Here is a 16435-nt window from a genome sequence, read left to right on the forward strand (position 1 = left end):
TTTCGTCAAGGTAATTGTGTGTTTTTGAAGTCCTCTCCCCCAATCAATCTCCCAAGGACTTTAAAGTATCCTCCTCCCATGCAACAAAGAATCTTGGAGTGACCCTTGTTGACCATCTCACCCTTGCTCCATACATACTGCCAGAATCGGCTGGCTCTTCCTCCATAACATACGCCATATCTGTCATTTCCTGACGGAGAAAGGCACCCAGCTCCTAGTCCAGGCGCTCGTCATCTCCCACCAGGATTACTGTAACTCCCTCCTGGCTGGTCTCCCAGCTTATGCCATCGAGCCCCTCCAGCTGGTCCAGAATGCTGCAGCCTGCCTGACCACCAGTCAGCCCAGGTCGGCTCATGTCCACCCCACTTTTCATAGCCCTCCACTGGCTGCCTATTGTGCTGCCGCTAGTGCTAGCATTCCAGGCTGCTAAGAGGACTGCCCTACCTTACAGCCAGACTCTAACTGCTCCCTACACCCCAGCAAGACCACTCCGGTCTGTCAGCTCTGGTCACCTCGTGGTGCCCTCATTACGAGCACCAGGTGGTCGAGCTGCACGTTCACACCTCTTCTCTGTTCTGGTTCCTCCGTGGTGGAATGACTTGCCTACTACTGTCAGGACAGCAGGATCCCTCCCCGTATTTTGACGCACGGATTCAGGGAACACACCTTTTCAGACTGTACCTTAGTCCTCCCTCCTGATTTAGGAGGTGCACCCCCTCCCCAATATCCCTCTTGTATACCCTATTTAAAGGAATAATAATGATAATTAACGATGACTATTGTTTTTGGTTATAACTGCTCTACATGCCTGTTTTACTATTGATTTGATGCTTTTCACTTGTTGAGGAACTTAAGCACTTGTAAGCTGTAAATTGTAAGTTGTAAGTCGTAATCGCATCTGCTAAATGACTAAACTGTCTTTATGGCACTAGTTTAATAAACTGCAATACCTGCGGTAACCACTGGTGGTTGCGATATTCTGGTGTAATGTCATTTCCTGGTCCCCTAACCCAACCAAAGAGTGACGCACATTACGAAATATGGAGAAATTTGCTATTTAAAGGCCTTGTCAAATATATTGTACGGCCAATATCTCCCGAAATAAAAGAAGCGCGTCATAAAATCATGACTGTAATTTATCAGCAGAATTTATTAAGAAAAGATCTATGTGCATGTTTGCTGAAGGCAATGAAACAAACGTGTTTTATTCTTGTCGGTTTACTACTCAGTTTTGGTAGGGGGTACGTTGGTGGATTTCACAGACAATCAATAATTTACCTTAAAATATTCTGTTTTGAGAATCTTGTTAATGTGTAAATACCATATTCATGTTTGTAAGTAGAAATATATTTTCTTTTTTAACGAATGAACTTAAGAATGATTATTTATCCCTTAAAAAATTAAATGTAAGAATAAGATCACCGAACAAATTATTCAATCCATGTCTGTATTTACTGATGTAATTTGACAGTAGAGGTGCCCAGTTTGCATTGTGTAATTGTGCAGCTATAACCCCAATGTACGGTTTGTTTGTGTTTGTTTGTTTTTTGTAGATCGGAGTTCAGTGTAATGTTCCTTTTGAATTGTAACTACATTGAAACAGATCCAACCGCAGAGTATTCCCTTGATTGCGATAACTTCCGGTTAGAGGAGGAAGTACATTATAACCGCTTGTCTGTGTTTACACGAAGCGGACATATATTTAATGACTGTTTTGTAGGCTAAGTTACTTTACTAGCTGTGATCAAGGAATCAAGGAAAATAACAGCAAAGTTATTTGTGGACTATTCGCTTGACTATGCATCCCCACCTGCAGTTGCTTTTGGCCTAGGTAACGTTGAGTCTGGAAATGAAAATGCACCTAGCTGGCTACCCGGTTGTCTCTTTATTGCGAACTAGCTAGCCATTAGCCTTCAATATGGAAACAACGGCGTTGCAATCGTCATGTTGTCATTTTCCACTATAAAGTCAGACCTTTCTGTTAACATGCACTACCGCATTAAGAGGTATACAGGCTTGTTTGCTAGTTTGCGATAGGAAACAAGATCATGGTGATATTAGCTAGCTAACATGGCTACAGAGATAGTAATGACTGCAGGTAGCTAACGTTAGCTAGCGTTGTGGCCCAGAAGGCTAACGTTAGCTAATTGTTTTAGGTTTTACTGCTTGTGACTTTTAATATTGTCAAAGTACACGTGGAGACAGCCAAGTTAGGTGTTCCCGTCAGCTACTTTACTACAGCCTCGTTAGTCAGCTTCAATAAAGCTGCAGTTAGATCTGTGCTGCGTTTTTGCAAGCTAACACCGCGTTTCTGCTACTAAGCTCGTTTGCTGCGAATGGTAGCTAGCTAGCGCGATGAAAATCAAACCCATTAGTTTCGGTACTTAGTTTGACAGCGGTGTTTTTAACATTCATTTGCAAATGTGCATTGTAAAACATACACTAATTTACATTGTTTTTTGTTGTACAGTTCCGTGCCTGTGATCGTGCCCTAGTGGGCACGCAGGGACCACACGCTTTCGGCGGTGATGCCAGGCACAGCTCAGATCCGAAGACCGTCAGGTGGGAGTACAGTCCACCCGGAGGAGCGGAAAGCAAAGGGCGTCTCAACCCCCGACAAACTGGCCACCTCTGTGGTACTAACATATCATCTACCATTTACTGTATATATTGTGATTACTTACTAATCTAACACTGACACGTACGGTCATCCTAGTGGTCACTTTCTGAGTTTAGAAGTCCATAGGTTTGGAATCCAGTTGTTAATTATAGTATTTAACGAACATATGGTATATGATATGAACATATTCAGAGATCATCTTGCAGGGCGTTAATCAGTTGGGAGGCTAGAAATTAGGCTCTCCCTAGTTTTGGTGCCGTTTAAGTTGGGCTGGTGATGGAACACTTGGTGGCGGACAGGGAATAATTTGAAAAAGTCCGCCCTCATTTTTTAGTGTGACAGGGAAAAATATCACCATTTAGTGAAATAAATATTTCCACAGATCCATAAACCTCGTCCTGTTTTTCAGATGGCCAGTACTTTCAGAATACCCAAGAGGAAGTCCCCTGAGGACAAGTGCACACAGATGGAGTCACCTTTATCCCGCCTCCAAGATTCCCATGATCAGAAGGTCAGTTTATGTTCAATAATTGTTCTATGTATTGTCTACTGGCCACTGGGTCATGAGACTGCTTAATAATTGTTTTAAACAATTGTTTAACTGTTTCAATAGTTTTTTGTAAATGTATCATTTGAGATATATTACATTACATTACATTAATGGCATTTGGCAGACGCTCTTATCCAGAGTGACGTACAACAAAGTGCATACCCATAACCAGGGATAAGTGCGCTGAAAGACCCTAGAGATGTAGCTTGTTTACATGATGTTATGACGCAATGATGTATGTAAATTGGCGTGTGCCTTAAGTCTCTGACTGTGAAGCACTAATAAACTGTACTACCACTATGAAAAAGTTTGTTGAGCAGAACTCCTAGCTAAAGTGTTTAATTCAGAAAGAGGTGTGCTTGAGTTCAGCCATGAGAATGATTTTGTGCCAAGCTGGAATGACAGTGCACTCTCTAATGCAGATGCAGTGGACCAGGTTCTCGGATAATAGCAGGAGGTCTCATGGTTGCAGCAGGCCTGTGAATGGAAATCTCTCCTCCAATCGCAGTCGAATGTCACCCGGCAGCTGCAATGTAGGGAGGTAAGGCTCGCGGTCTCACCCGGCACAATGTGAAAAGTCCATTCGGAATATTTCTGGAGAATTGCATTTGTTTGTCCAACATGTGTACATGATAATATAATAATAGTTTGTTATTTAGCTGACGCTTTTGTCCAAAGTGACTTGCAGTTGATTAGACTAAGCAGGGGACAATCCCCCCTGGAGCAATGCAGTTTAGGGCCTTGCTCAAGGGCCCAACAGTTTTGTGGAATCTCATCAATGGCTACACCAGGGATTGAACCACCAACCTTCTGGGAATTTACAAGGATTGCAACATCTGGTATATTAAGGTTTTAATTGTTTAGCGCTTCCAGTATTGTACCTGAAGGTAGGTTCAGTTTTTAGTATATGCACTCAGTGACCACTTTATTAGATACACCTGTAAACCAGCTTGTTAATGCAGATATCTAATTAGCCAGTGTATATTTTTAAAAATATTTAGCACGTTGAGGTTAAATGCCCTGCTCATGGGTACAATGGCAGTCACCCACTTGGGAATCAAACCAAACCAAAGCTTGGAGCTGAAAGCCCAGTTCGCTAACTGAAGAGAGAAGCAACTCCTGAAACGCTTCAGAAATGATGCTCAAATTTTTCACAAAATGTAGCAGAGTAAAAGTTGGATATAAAGTTGTCTCCTCACATCTCAGCACTTTTATCACAATTAAAAATACATTTTCTCATTTTCTTTTCTCTGAACATCCCTGTCCATTTTCCTCTCCTGGATGCAGTTTTTCATTCTGTCACTAGAGGGTGCACTTCAATAACCTATCCATATTATGCAAGGTGTTGTTCAATGTCACATCAGTATGTTTGTTTTTCTGCCATGCTAAGTTCCTGGTCCCACTTTCACAGGCTTTGATTAGGATGACTGATGAATATTACTTAATAATATCATCTCATTTATTTTAATTGCGGAGTAGAAATTTTTGCCATTCCCCATTGACAGACACTTTCACCTGGGCAGCTCTTTTTACATTACATTATTGGCATTTGGCAGACGCTCTTATCCAGAGCGACGTACAGTTGGTTGGACTAAGCAGGAGACAATCCTCCCCTGGAGCAATGCAGGGTTAAGCAACAGCCGTGCGGATCGTATTGTGGCTACACCGACCTTAGAACCACCGACCTTGCATGTCCCGGTCATGTACCTTAACCACTACGCTACAGGCCGATACAGCTCTTGATCAGGGTTCGTTTCGGCATCAGTCACACTCGGGACGGTGGAGGGCCGGGGGGTGTGTACACAAACACTGGCTCAGTGGTAGATGCGGTCAGGGCAGAGCACCGTTTCTCCAGCTGGTTAGCGTGCTGCAGGTATTCCTGCCCCCCCCGCTGAGCGTGTGTCCTCTCTCCCAGCATGCGTGCCAGGCTGGTCCTGACAGACATCCTGAAGACAGAGCTGGGACGGCAATACCTGAGCCGAGGAAGGCAAGAGATGCCTCACACACACACACTCACTCTCGCACACACTCTCACATGTACACACACACACTCTCACGTGCACACATGCGTACACGCACACACACGCATGCGCTCTCACACGCACTCACACACTCACATGCGCGCACGCAATCACACACGTGCACACGCACACACACACACGCATGCACTCTCACATGTAATGTACGCACACTCACGTGCACACACACTCACGTGCGCGCGCACGCATGCATACACACACTCTCACATGCACACACACACACAGTCACTCTCAAATTCTTACTCATACATACACACACAAACACAAAAACATCGCTCGCAATTTTACACTGCTGACTAGCTAACTAACTGCTTGCTTGCTTGCCAGCAACCCGACCTTTGATAATGACTTCAATTTTACCACGCTTGTATGGCCACTTTCTTTTGGGAGTGTCAAGAATAAATCAGTAAAGTGCAATCCAAATGACATTACCATTAGTACAGTAACAGTCTATCTATTTTGAGATTTTGCTCTTTCAATTGTCTGCCGGCTGTTTGAAGCAAGTTCTTAAAATGGAACCTAAGCTGACTCTGCCCAATATAAACAGCCTGTTTTTATCTAACTTATTTTACGACCTGAAAAGCATAACCCTCCCACTCATAAACACTAGGACCATAAAAAAATGATAGCACGTCCAAGTTAAGTTGCGTGCAAGTCTGCATCAGGGTATGATTTTGAGTTAAGTGCGTAAAATGCGCTTAAGTCTACACTCAATTCTCAGCATTCGGCATGCACCCTTTGTTATCAAATGTCGTAGTATTGTTTTTGAAAACATTTTTGGAGACTGAAAAAGTGGGAGTGGGAACATAAAAGTGAATTGTGACTGAACCATGTTGTGTTTTATAGCCAGTATGGGCACCATCTCATGCCATGGCTTCTCACAAAATATTCAATATATTCAATTACTTAGATATTTTCCATCAATGTATTGATAGTGAAAGAAATCTTGACTATTGCCAGACTCTAGTCCTGCCATTAGGTATTCTCTCAACTAGCAGTCCAGTTTTAAAGGTGAATTTTTAGTGATGACTTTGTTTTGCACTGGGGGCCATACATGCATTTTGTTCAGTTCTCAGTTGGAGCCAATGACTCAGCTCAGCGCTTTTGTCAGAGGTGTGACTCTGTTTTGTGTTTGCTGTGGTTGCCATGGTTCCCTCAGGTCGCGGCCCAAGCGGGCGTCGGACACGCTGTGCCAGGGTCCGTGGCGGGACGGCGGCTCCTGGAGGTCCGGCCCCCAGGGGAGAGGTTCGTACCCCGCGGCGTCCCACGCACTACCCCTCCTGCGCCTCTTCCCTCCTAAACCTCACTTCTGGCACTCTCGCAATTCCATGCCTGCTTTGTAATACACCCTGTTTTAGGGTTTTTTTTCTGTTTATGTATGTTTGTTCACATTTAGTTTGCCGCCGACACCTTTTTAATACAAATGGCCCTGACTAACAATCCCGGCTAGGTGATTAGCTGGCTGCTTTCTTTTGAAAGGTAAGAACAAATATTGCATTTGCAAGTGCATTATAACCAAATGATTGTCAACTTCTGTTCTCTCTGCGTCATCCAAGTCTGCAGCCATTTTGAGTCATTTTTCGAACTAGCTAACGTTAGTGAACGTTCGTAGTGAACAGAAAAAGGTTTGAATATGTCTTGTCAGATATCACCCTTCTCCACGGGGTGTGTTGTGGTCAGAGGTTGGGACTGTGTTTAGGGGCCTGGGGTTGGTTAATTCCCCTGCGGTTGCCTTCCCCAGGTCTGGACGGGGCCGGGGGGTTGGACAGGAGGCGGCCCCTCATGAAGGACACCACCCTGCCCCTCAGGGAGAGGGAGAGAGCCACACCCGAGGGCCTCAAGCGCACAAAAACCCCCTCCCGAAATGACCACTACACTACAGCAGGAAACAAAGAGGTACCCTCGCTCTGACCAACTGACCAACTGCCCGGATATACAGACTGACTGGATATACTGAGAGACTGACTGACTGGATATACAGACTGACTGGATATACTGACAGACTGACTGACTGGATATACAGACTGACTGAATATACTGACAAGCTGACTGACTATACAAACTGACTGACTGACTGACTGGATATACTGACAGACTGACTGAATATACAGACTGACTGACTGGATATACTGACTGACGGACCGAAGTGTGGGTGCACGTACAGACGGACAGACAGACAGACGGATGGTGCTGGCAGGATGAGTTGGTGGATGAGTGCTAAACGTGATTGACGGATAGGTGACTGGCGCTTGCCCAGCTGTGAGAAATGGCCGCTCTCTCTCCTGGTGTTGAGCAGCAGAGCTGTGAGAAATGGCCGCTCTCTCTCCTGGTGTTGAGCAGCAGAGCTGTGAGAAATGGCCGCTCTCTCTCCTGGTGTTGAGCAGGAGAGGAGGAAGGATGTTCCGGTTCGGAGGAACGGAGAGGGCAGCCGGAACGGAGCGGCGGAGAAGGACGACGGGGGGCAGTGCGTTGCGGGACAGCACCGGGGCAGCGTCCTCCAGCACTCGGACAGGGGGCCGGGGGGGACCCCGAAACGCCACGCCGCGGAGCTCCAGGGGAGACCCCGCTCCACCGGCTCCACCTCCGGCTCCGACCGCCAGACGCCCCCCAGGCACGGGGACGGGAGGCCCCCGCCCCCGCTCGCCCCCTCCAGCCAGCCAAAGAAAGCCAAGCTGAGCCCCTCGGAGCTCAGTGAGTGCCCCTTTATAATCGGACACTTCCTCTGAGAGGGCCCCGTCCGCTCAGTCCTGCTCCGTCTGTGCATTATAAACATCCGCCTGCTCACTCGCTGACTAACACAAACAGACAAACATTCCAGTGTAAGTGTGCACAGTACATTCCACATGAAACTGTCAGTCCGTATACCACAATCCTCAGTTATTTCCAGAATATGGCCACCACAGTGTTAAACACGCTCATTTTTCAGTATTCTCTCTCCCTTCACTATGAATCACTCTATTTCTCTCTATTTGCCAATTTTCCTTTTGTCTTCGTGCCAATTTTTTTTCTATTTGTCTTTAAATGTATCTATTGTTCTTCTTGTCTTGATTTCCTTCCTTTCCCTCGCCCCCTCTCTCCCTCTCTCCCTCTCTCCCTCCCTCTCCCTCTCCCTCTCTCTCTCTCCCTCCCTCCCTCCCTCCCTCCCTCTCCCTCCCCCTCCCTCTCTCTCTCTCCCTCCCTCCCTCTCTCTCTCTCTCCCCCCCCCCCTCAGTCGTTCTGTCCAGTGACGATGGTGAGGATGAAGACGCTGAGCCTGGCCCCGCTCCCCCTCAGGTGCGGGTTGTTGCTCCCAGGACAGAGACGCAGAGCGACCTCCGCCCAGAGGAAGAGTCAGAACATGATGAACACGACGAATTCAGCGCACAGGTGAGTGTGATTACACACTGAACACGCTGACATTGAAATACCATTGGCGGCCTGTAGCGTAGTGGTTAAGGTACATGACTGGGACACACAAGGTCGGTGGTTGGAATCCCGGTGTAGCCACAATAAGATCCGCACAGCCGTTGGGCCCTTGAGCAAGGCCCTTAACCCTGCATTGCTCCAGGGGAGGACTGTCTCCTGCTTAGTCTAATCAACTGTACGTCGCTCTGGATAAGAGCGTCTGCCAAATGCCAATAATGTAATTGGCTGTGGCAATTAGAACCAATTTTCAACCAATGAGCTTGAATTATTGTACAGCTATACAATGTTTTGGCTCAGAGTGCCAGCCTGTCAACATGTCAGTGAGCCTTTTTCAATGATAGGAAGGGATTTACAATGGGTCTCATAATAATGTTTTAAGACAAAAAAATCTTACATATCTTACATTTAAATATTTCATTTGATTCTATCCATCTTAATTGCACGATTGATAATGTAACTGTCACTGTTACTATGGTGACCCTGCTAAACTCTCCCCGGGGAGTGCCTTCTCTGCTTCCTGTGGCCTGAGACACACGGACGTCTTGGAATTCTGGGAACTGTAGTCTGTACCTGATGGCTGTACCCCTGTAATGAATTGGTTTTGCATACAGATTTTCCAGCATAACGTTGCCCTGCGTGTTCCAGGCTGTTGGTGAGGAGCTGGTGTCTCCGTTGGTGATCCCTGGTTTGGATGTAGAGGAGCCCACCGATATGCCCTCTTTCATTGACCTGGCCTTCTCCGCCCTGTACGTGGGCACGCTGAGGGCAGAGTCCAACGGCAACATCTCTGTGAGTAACAACCCCTCATCATGCTCCTGCCCCTTGCCCCCTGCCCCCCTGTCCCACTGGTACAGAACACCCCCACACCACCCTCCTGCCCCCTGTCTCCTGCCCCCTGCCCCCTGTCCCCTGCCCCACTGGTACAGAACACCCCCACACCACCCTCTTGCCCCCTGCCCCCTGCCCCCTGTCTCCTGCCTCCTGTCTCCTGCCCCCTGTCCCACTGGTACAGAACACCCCACCCACTATCCAAGCAGTAAAACCATTACTTACTGGCACAAGTCAGATCACCACTGTCTTGGTCGCCCGGGAATTGGTCTGTCAGCCCATCATTTTTATGTTCTGTCTCCTCTGCCACCATTTTCAAAACGATGTGTAAATATGGCTGTAACTATAACATATGTATGCATTTTCTCTCTGATTGCAGATCACCAATGACAGCATCACCATTCCTCTGAAAGGTAATTACTGACAACGTGCAGAGCTCAGCGATGGTGGGATTTTGGCCCTTTTTTTACACAAACACAAACCAAACCGAGTAACTAAGCACAAACCAAAAGAAAGAAAAAAAAAAAAAACACTACATGTTTGAAAAGAAGTAGGAGGAAGTCATTAGTCATTAGTTCCTGCCCCTTAAAAAAAACGAACATTCAATCTGCCAAAAAATGTAATGTTACAGTAGACCAAATTGATACAGTAGAGCAAATTGATACATTTTCTCTTCACAAATTATTATAATTTTTACATTATGATGTTTCTAAGACTTTTGCATTGTATTGTACATTGCACACGACATACCTGTGTCCCTGTGGGAGGGACAGATGTCAGTGTTCTTGTGGAGTGAGTTGCTCCCCCTCCCCCCCCCCCCCCCAGACTCCGCGGGCGTGGTGGAGGTTGCCGTGGCGCTGGTGACCTCGGAGCTGCGGCGGTACGGGATTTGGGACGGGGGCGTCCTGGAGCCCACGGACGGGCCCTCGGCCGAGCCCACTCCCTCTCTCCTCTTCCTCTGGGTGTCGCCCGCCCAGGCGCGGCTGCTCCAGGTCGAGCTGTCGGCCATTCACCCTGTCCCCTTCTCAGGTACGGCTCTCACCTGTGTACCTGCACACAGCGCCCCCTACAGTCAGCTCTCACCTGTGTACCTGCACACAGCGCCCCCTACGGCCGGCTCTCACCTGTGTACCTGCACACAGCGCCCCCTACAGTCAGCTATCACCTGTACCTACACACAGCGCCCCCTACAGTCAGCTCTCACCTGTGTACCTACACACAGCGCCCCCTACAGTCAGCTATCACCTGTACCTACACACAGCGCCCCCTACAGTCAGCTCTCACCTGTGTACCTACACACAGCGCCCCCTACGGCCGGCTCTCACCTGTACCTACACACAGCGCCCCCTACGGCCAGCTCTCACCTGTGTACCTGCACACAGCGCCCCCTACAGTCAGCTATCACCTGTACCTACACACAGCGCCCCCTACAGTCAGCTCTCACCTGTGTACCTACACACAGCGCCCCCTACAGTCAGCTATCACCTGTACCTACACACAGCGCCCCCTACAGTCAGCTCTCACCTGTGTACCTACACACAGCGCCCCCTACGGCCGGCTCTCACCTGTACCTACACACAGCGCCCCCTACGGCCAGCTCTCACCTGTGTACCTGCACACAGCGCCCCCTACGGGCCCAATTTGCATTCAGCCATGGTATTTCCTTTAAGCCATTGCCTTTTCAGGTGATTCTGGTTGATAACCGCTATGAACACAATGTTCGGTTGAACACATCGCTCTGTGATTCAAACCATTGTCTGTGTGTGCATGTGTTTCCCCCTGTGTGTGTGTGTGCATGTGTGTGTGTGTGGGCCTGTGTGTGTGTGTGGGCCTGTGTGTGTGTGTGTGTGTGTGGGCCTGTGTGTGTCCGCGTGTGTGTGGGCCTGTGTGTGTGTGTGGGCCTGTGTGTGTGTGTGGGCCTGTGTGTGTGTGTGGGCCTGTGTGTGTGTGTGTGTGTGTGTGTGTGTGTGTGTGTGTGTGTGTGTGTGTGTGCAGTGTTGGCCAGCCCCTTCCTGCTGATCAGTCTGAGGGACAATCTGGAGAGTCTGCACGGGCTGCTGCTCAAGTCCTTCATGGAGGTGCTGGCACTGCAGTGCGGCATACAGGACCTGATGCAGCCAATCACCTGGAGCGAGGGCGTGGCCCTGATCCACAGCTCCGGGCACCACGGCCACCTCCTCTCTCTGCTGGGCCAGGAGCCCGACCAGCTGGACCCCGACCAGCTGGACCCCGACCAGCTGGACCCTGACGAGCTGGACCCTGACGAGCTGGACCCCGAAGAGCTGGACCCCGAAGAGCTGGACCCCGAAGAGCTGGACCCCGAAGAGCTGGACCCTGAGGAGCTGGACCCCGAGGAGGTGGACCCCGAGGAGGTGGAGCCCGAGACGGAGGCGCAGGAGGAGACAGAGCCCCACTGCAGCCCTGCTGAGGTACATACACACTCTCACACTCTCACACTCTCACACTCTCACACACTCTCACACACTCTCACACTCACACACACTCACACACTCTCACACACTCACACACTCACACACTCACACACACTCACACACTCACACACTCTCACACTCTCACACACTCACTCACACTCACACTCACACACACACTCTCACACGCACGCACACACACACACACACACACACACACACACTCTCTCTCTCTCTCACACACACACACACACACACACACACACACACACACACACACACACTCACACACACACACACACACACGCGCGCACACACACACCTTCTGACCCGAAGGTCTCTGCCGGTGTTCCCCAGCGGGAGAGTCCGGCTCCGCCCAAGCCGGCCTACACGGTGCGGCACTGCCGGATCGGGGGCTCGTACTCCGTCTCCCTCGCCCCTCGCCCCGGCACGGCCTGGAGCCGCTACAAGCACCAGGGCCCGCCCCGCAGGTGAGCCCGCTGGCCCCTTTACCTGTGGGTAACACCCCGTCTGTGCCTGTGGGTAAGACCCCGTCTGTGCCTGTGGGTAAGACCCCGTCTGTGCCTGTGGGTAAGACCCCGTCTTTACCTGTGGGTAAGACCCCGTCTGTACCTGTGGGTAAGACCCCGTCTGTACCTGTGGGTAACACCCCGTCTGTGCCTGAGGTTTATGTGAAGTGTCAGAATCGTCTGTGGTTTGGGTTAAGTGTGTCAGAATTGTCTGTGGTTTGGGTTAAGTGTGTCAGAATTGTCTGTGGTTTGGGTTAAGTGTGTCAGAATGTTGCCTGTATCTGTGGTTGGGGTGAAAGTGTGTCAGAATTGTCTGTGGTTCGGGTTAAGTGTGTCAGAATGTTGCCTGTATCTGTGGTTGGGGTGAAAGTGTGTCAGAATTGTCTGTGGTTCGGGTTAAGTGTGTCAGAATGTTGCCTGTGTCTGTGGTTCGGGTGAAAGTGTGTCAGAATTGTCTGCGGTTCGGGTTAAGTGTGTCAGAATGTGGCCTGTGTCTGTGGTTTGGCTGAAAGTGTGTCAGAATTGTCTGTGGTTCGGGTTAAGTGTGTCAGAATGTTGCCTGTATCTGTGGTTCGGGTGAAAGTGTGTCAGAATTGTCCGTGGTTCGGGTTAAGTGTGTCAGAATGTTGCCTGTGTCTGTGGTTGGGGTGAAAGTGTGTCAGAATCGTCTGCGGTTCGGGTTAAGTGTGTCAGAATGTGGCCCGTGTCTGTGGTTCGGCTGAAAGTGTGTCAGAATCGTCTGCGGTTCGGGTGAAAGTGCGTCAGAACTGTGCGGAAAAAGCGTTTGCACTTGAATTGATCGTTTGCGTCGTCGGGGGTTTTCTTCCGCAGGTTAATTCTGTTCCCCCCGCCTCCGTCCAAGGGCGGAATCACGGTCACCACCGAGGACCTGGAATGTCTGGACAGCGGCGAGTTCCTCAACGACGTCATCATCGACTTCTATCTCAAGTGAGCGCCCGAATCAGCCCTCCCGTCGCTTCTCATTTCTTCACTCATTTAAAGGTGCAGCGGGTCATTTCGGACGGCTAACATCCAAGAGAGGAATCGCAGCAACGAACACGCTCAAAGCACAACGCTGTTTATATCCCTCCCCCCTTCTCTGTGAACGCGCTGACGTTGAAACGCCATTGGCTGTGGCAATTAGAACCGATTTTCGACCGACGAGCTTGGATTATTGTGAAGTTATTCAATGTTTTGGAACAGAGTGCTCGGCCATAAACACAGGCGGAGGGTGAGTCAGCATGTCAGTGGGCCTTTTTTCGGTGATAGGAAGGGACTTACAATGGTCTTGTAACAATGTTTTAACACAAAAACGATCTCACCTGTTGTACCTTTAAACACCTGATGTGTGTGAGCTGGCGTTTTGAGTGTGGGCCCCGTGTTCTCCGCTCAGGTACCTGATGCTGGAGAAGGCTCCCAGGGCGGTGGCGGAGAGATCGCACGTCTTCAGCAGCTTCTTCTACAAGCAGCTGACCCGCAAGGACAACGTCAGCGAAGAGACGTCCGGCTCAGGATCCTCGTAAGGACCGCGCTTCTCTTCCTGCGTTAGGAGGAGCTGCTCAGAGCTGCTTGGGTTACATTGCACTTTACACATGACACATGACACATTATACATTATACATGGCACATTGCTCTTTGCTCTTTGCTCTTTGCTCTTTGCTTTTTGCACACTGCACACTGCACACTGCACACTGCACTGGGGTTGCCCAGCCCGGGTCCTGGCGATCTACCATCCTGTAGCTTGGAGATTTACAGTCCTGTAGGTTGGATGTCTACCATCCTGTAGGTTTTCACTCCCAACTCTAACAAAGCTCACCTCATTGACTAGCTAGAGATGGTAAATGACATCACTGACCTGCTAATTGGTAAAAGAAAATCAGGTGTGCCAGGGTTGAAATGAAAACCTACAAGGATGGTTGATCTCCAGGAACAGGGTTGAACTGTTGATGTAAAGGTTGGTTGTGATTGGCTGGCTGGAGCCTGATGCTGTAACCATGTGTTGTGATTGGCTGGCTGGAGCCTGGTACTGTTAACAATGTGTTGTGATTGGCTGGCTGGAGCCTGGTGCTGTAACCAAGTGTTGTGATTGGCTGGCTGGAGCCTGGTGCTGTAACCATGTGTTGTGCTTGGCTGGCTGGAGCCAGGTACTGTAACCATGTGTTGTGATTGGCTGGCTGGAGCCTGGTGCTGTAACCATGTGTTGTGATTGGCTGGCTGGAGCCTGGTGCTGTAACCATGTGATTGGCTGGCTGGAGCCTGGTAGTGTAAAGATGTGTTGTGATTGGCTGGCTGGAGCCTGGTGCTGTAACCATGTGTTGTGATTGGCAGAGCACAGCACAGACGGCACCAGCGGGTGCGGACGTGGACCCGGCACGTGGACATCTTCAGCAAGGACTACCTGTTCGTGCCTGTCAATCAGGAGTGAGTGACAGCCTCATCCACACCCTCACTGAAACACTCGCACACCTGTCGGATCATGTTGCCTGAGAGTTTTCACTTGTGGTGGGATCATGTTGCCTCAACGTTACCTAAGCATTGCCTTAACGTTGCCTGTGTTCTCTGGTGTCAGGGCGCACTGGTACCTGGTGGTCGTCTGCTTTCCTGGCCTCCTGGAGCCCCAGAGCGAGGGATGGAGCCGGGAGAACAGCCAGGACAGAGAGCCCTGTAAGTACCCAACTCACGGGCCCGTCCCCCGCCCAAACTAGCCCTGTAAGTACCCAACTCACAGGCCCGTCCCCCTCCCAAACTAGCCCTGTAAGTACCCAACTCACAGGCCCGTCCCCCGCCCAAACTAGCCCTGTGTCAGTCAAAACCCACGGCCTGTTCCCCTCCTATACCAGCCCCATCAGTCCAAACGCATGGCCCCGCCCCCCTCCCAAACCAGCCCTGTCAGTCCAAACCCACGGCCTGTTCCCCTCCTATACCAGCCCTGTCAGTCCAAACCCACAGCTTCCCCTCTTCCCAAACCAGCCCCCACCCAAGCGAGCCCTGTTTAGACTGTGGGTTCACTACCAGGGTTGAGTATTTTCTGGTGACATCCTGCGTTGGTAAGCAGCGATCGCAGCAGAATTGCACACTGAAAATCCCATGTAAATGGTAAATGGTTGGCATTTATATAGCGCCTTTATCCAAAGCGCTGTACAATTGATGCTTCTCATTCACCCATTCATACACACACCGACGGCGATTGGCTGCCATGCAAGGCGCCGACCAGCTCGTCAGGAGCATTCGGGGGTTAGGTGTCTTGCTCAGGGACACTTCAACACAGCCCGGGCGCGGGATCGAACCGGCAACCCTCCGACTGCCAGACGACTGCTCTTACTGCCTGAGCCATGTCGCCCCCATGTAGCCTTTCAAAACCCAGAGTCTTGGCTGGCTTTAATTGTGCCAGGCTGAAACAAGTAAAACATTTAAAGCCGTCGTTCGTCTAAACATACAAATGTGTGTGTGTGTGTGTGTGTGTGTGTGTGTGTGTGTGTGTGTGTGTGTGTGTATTTTCCCGCAGGTGGGAAGGAGGGCTACCCATGGACTCCTGCGCACAGTGTGCCGGTAAAGTCTTGCTGGCCATGGCTCATCGCAATTTCAGCAAATTCTGTTACATAAATAAAATCCACTTACCCTTTCAGTCCCAGCCCTATATGAAGGGGCTCCACCCAAATCCCGAGGGCCTCTGGCTTTGGCTGAGAAAGTTGTGAAAATTTACTAGGCTTTTTATAGGGGCTCAACACAATAGTGTAGCAGGCATTTTGCTTGGTTAATAAAATCCCAAGATTTTGTAGCTATTTTATGGTAGCTACGCTTGAGTGCCGTTTGGCACTCTAGGGACTGAAAGGCTTAAAGGCTGTAAAAATTGGGTCCGACATGTTGAATCATGAACTTGACATTTTACTGTGTGCGGTTGCCCCCGTCATTCTTTAACCTTCTCTTCCCGTGTAGGAGTGTACGCAGCTGGGGTGCAAGAGGGGAACTGTGTGTAAAAGGTGAGATGCTTTCAGTCACGACAGTCGCTCGGTAAGGGGCTGCTTAGGGACTTC

The 16435-nt window shown here is 49.7% G+C and overlaps 1 protein-coding gene across 2 annotated transcripts in view; it reads left to right on the plus strand.

Moving 5' to 3' along the window:
- Positions 1-1662: 1662 nt before the first annotated feature.
- LOC133117096 (uncharacterized) overlaps positions 1663-16435 on the plus strand; it is an 18336-nt gene continuing 3563 nt past the window's right edge. Inside the window, exons 1-20 of one of the 2 annotated variants that reach the window (XM_061227222.1) lie at positions 1663-1831; positions 2471-2636; positions 3030-3131; positions 3593-3711; positions 5086-5157; positions 6369-6454; positions 6951-7105; positions 7594-7900; positions 8421-8575; positions 9260-9403; positions 9822-9855; positions 10268-10471; positions 11438-11871; positions 12229-12362; positions 13233-13349; positions 13795-13920; positions 14730-14822; positions 14971-15065; positions 15907-15950; positions 16338-16381. In XM_061227222.1, coding sequence (XP_061083206.1) covers positions 2529-2636; positions 3030-3131; positions 3593-3711; positions 5086-5157; positions 6369-6454; positions 6951-7105; positions 7594-7900; positions 8421-8575; positions 9260-9403; positions 9822-9855; positions 10268-10471; positions 11438-11871; positions 12229-12362; positions 13233-13349; positions 13795-13920; positions 14730-14822; positions 14971-15065; positions 15907-15950; positions 16338-16381 — 2573 coding nt within the window. In that variant the 5' untranslated portion in view covers positions 1663-1831; positions 2471-2528. The remainder of the gene's footprint in view (positions 1832-2470; positions 2637-3029; positions 3132-3592; positions 3712-5085; positions 5158-6368; positions 6455-6950; positions 7106-7593; positions 7901-8420; positions 8576-9259; positions 9404-9821; positions 9856-10267; positions 10472-11437; positions 11872-12228; positions 12363-13232; positions 13350-13794; positions 13921-14729; positions 14823-14970; positions 15066-15906; positions 15951-16337; positions 16382-16435) is intronic. The other variant, XM_061227223.1, reaches the window with a different exon arrangement.

Source organism: Conger conger, chromosome 17, assembly GCF_963514075.1.
Source record: "Conger conger chromosome 17, fConCon1.1, whole genome shotgun sequence".
Taxonomy (NCBI): domain Eukaryota; kingdom Metazoa; phylum Chordata; class Actinopteri; order Anguilliformes; family Congridae; genus Conger; species Conger conger.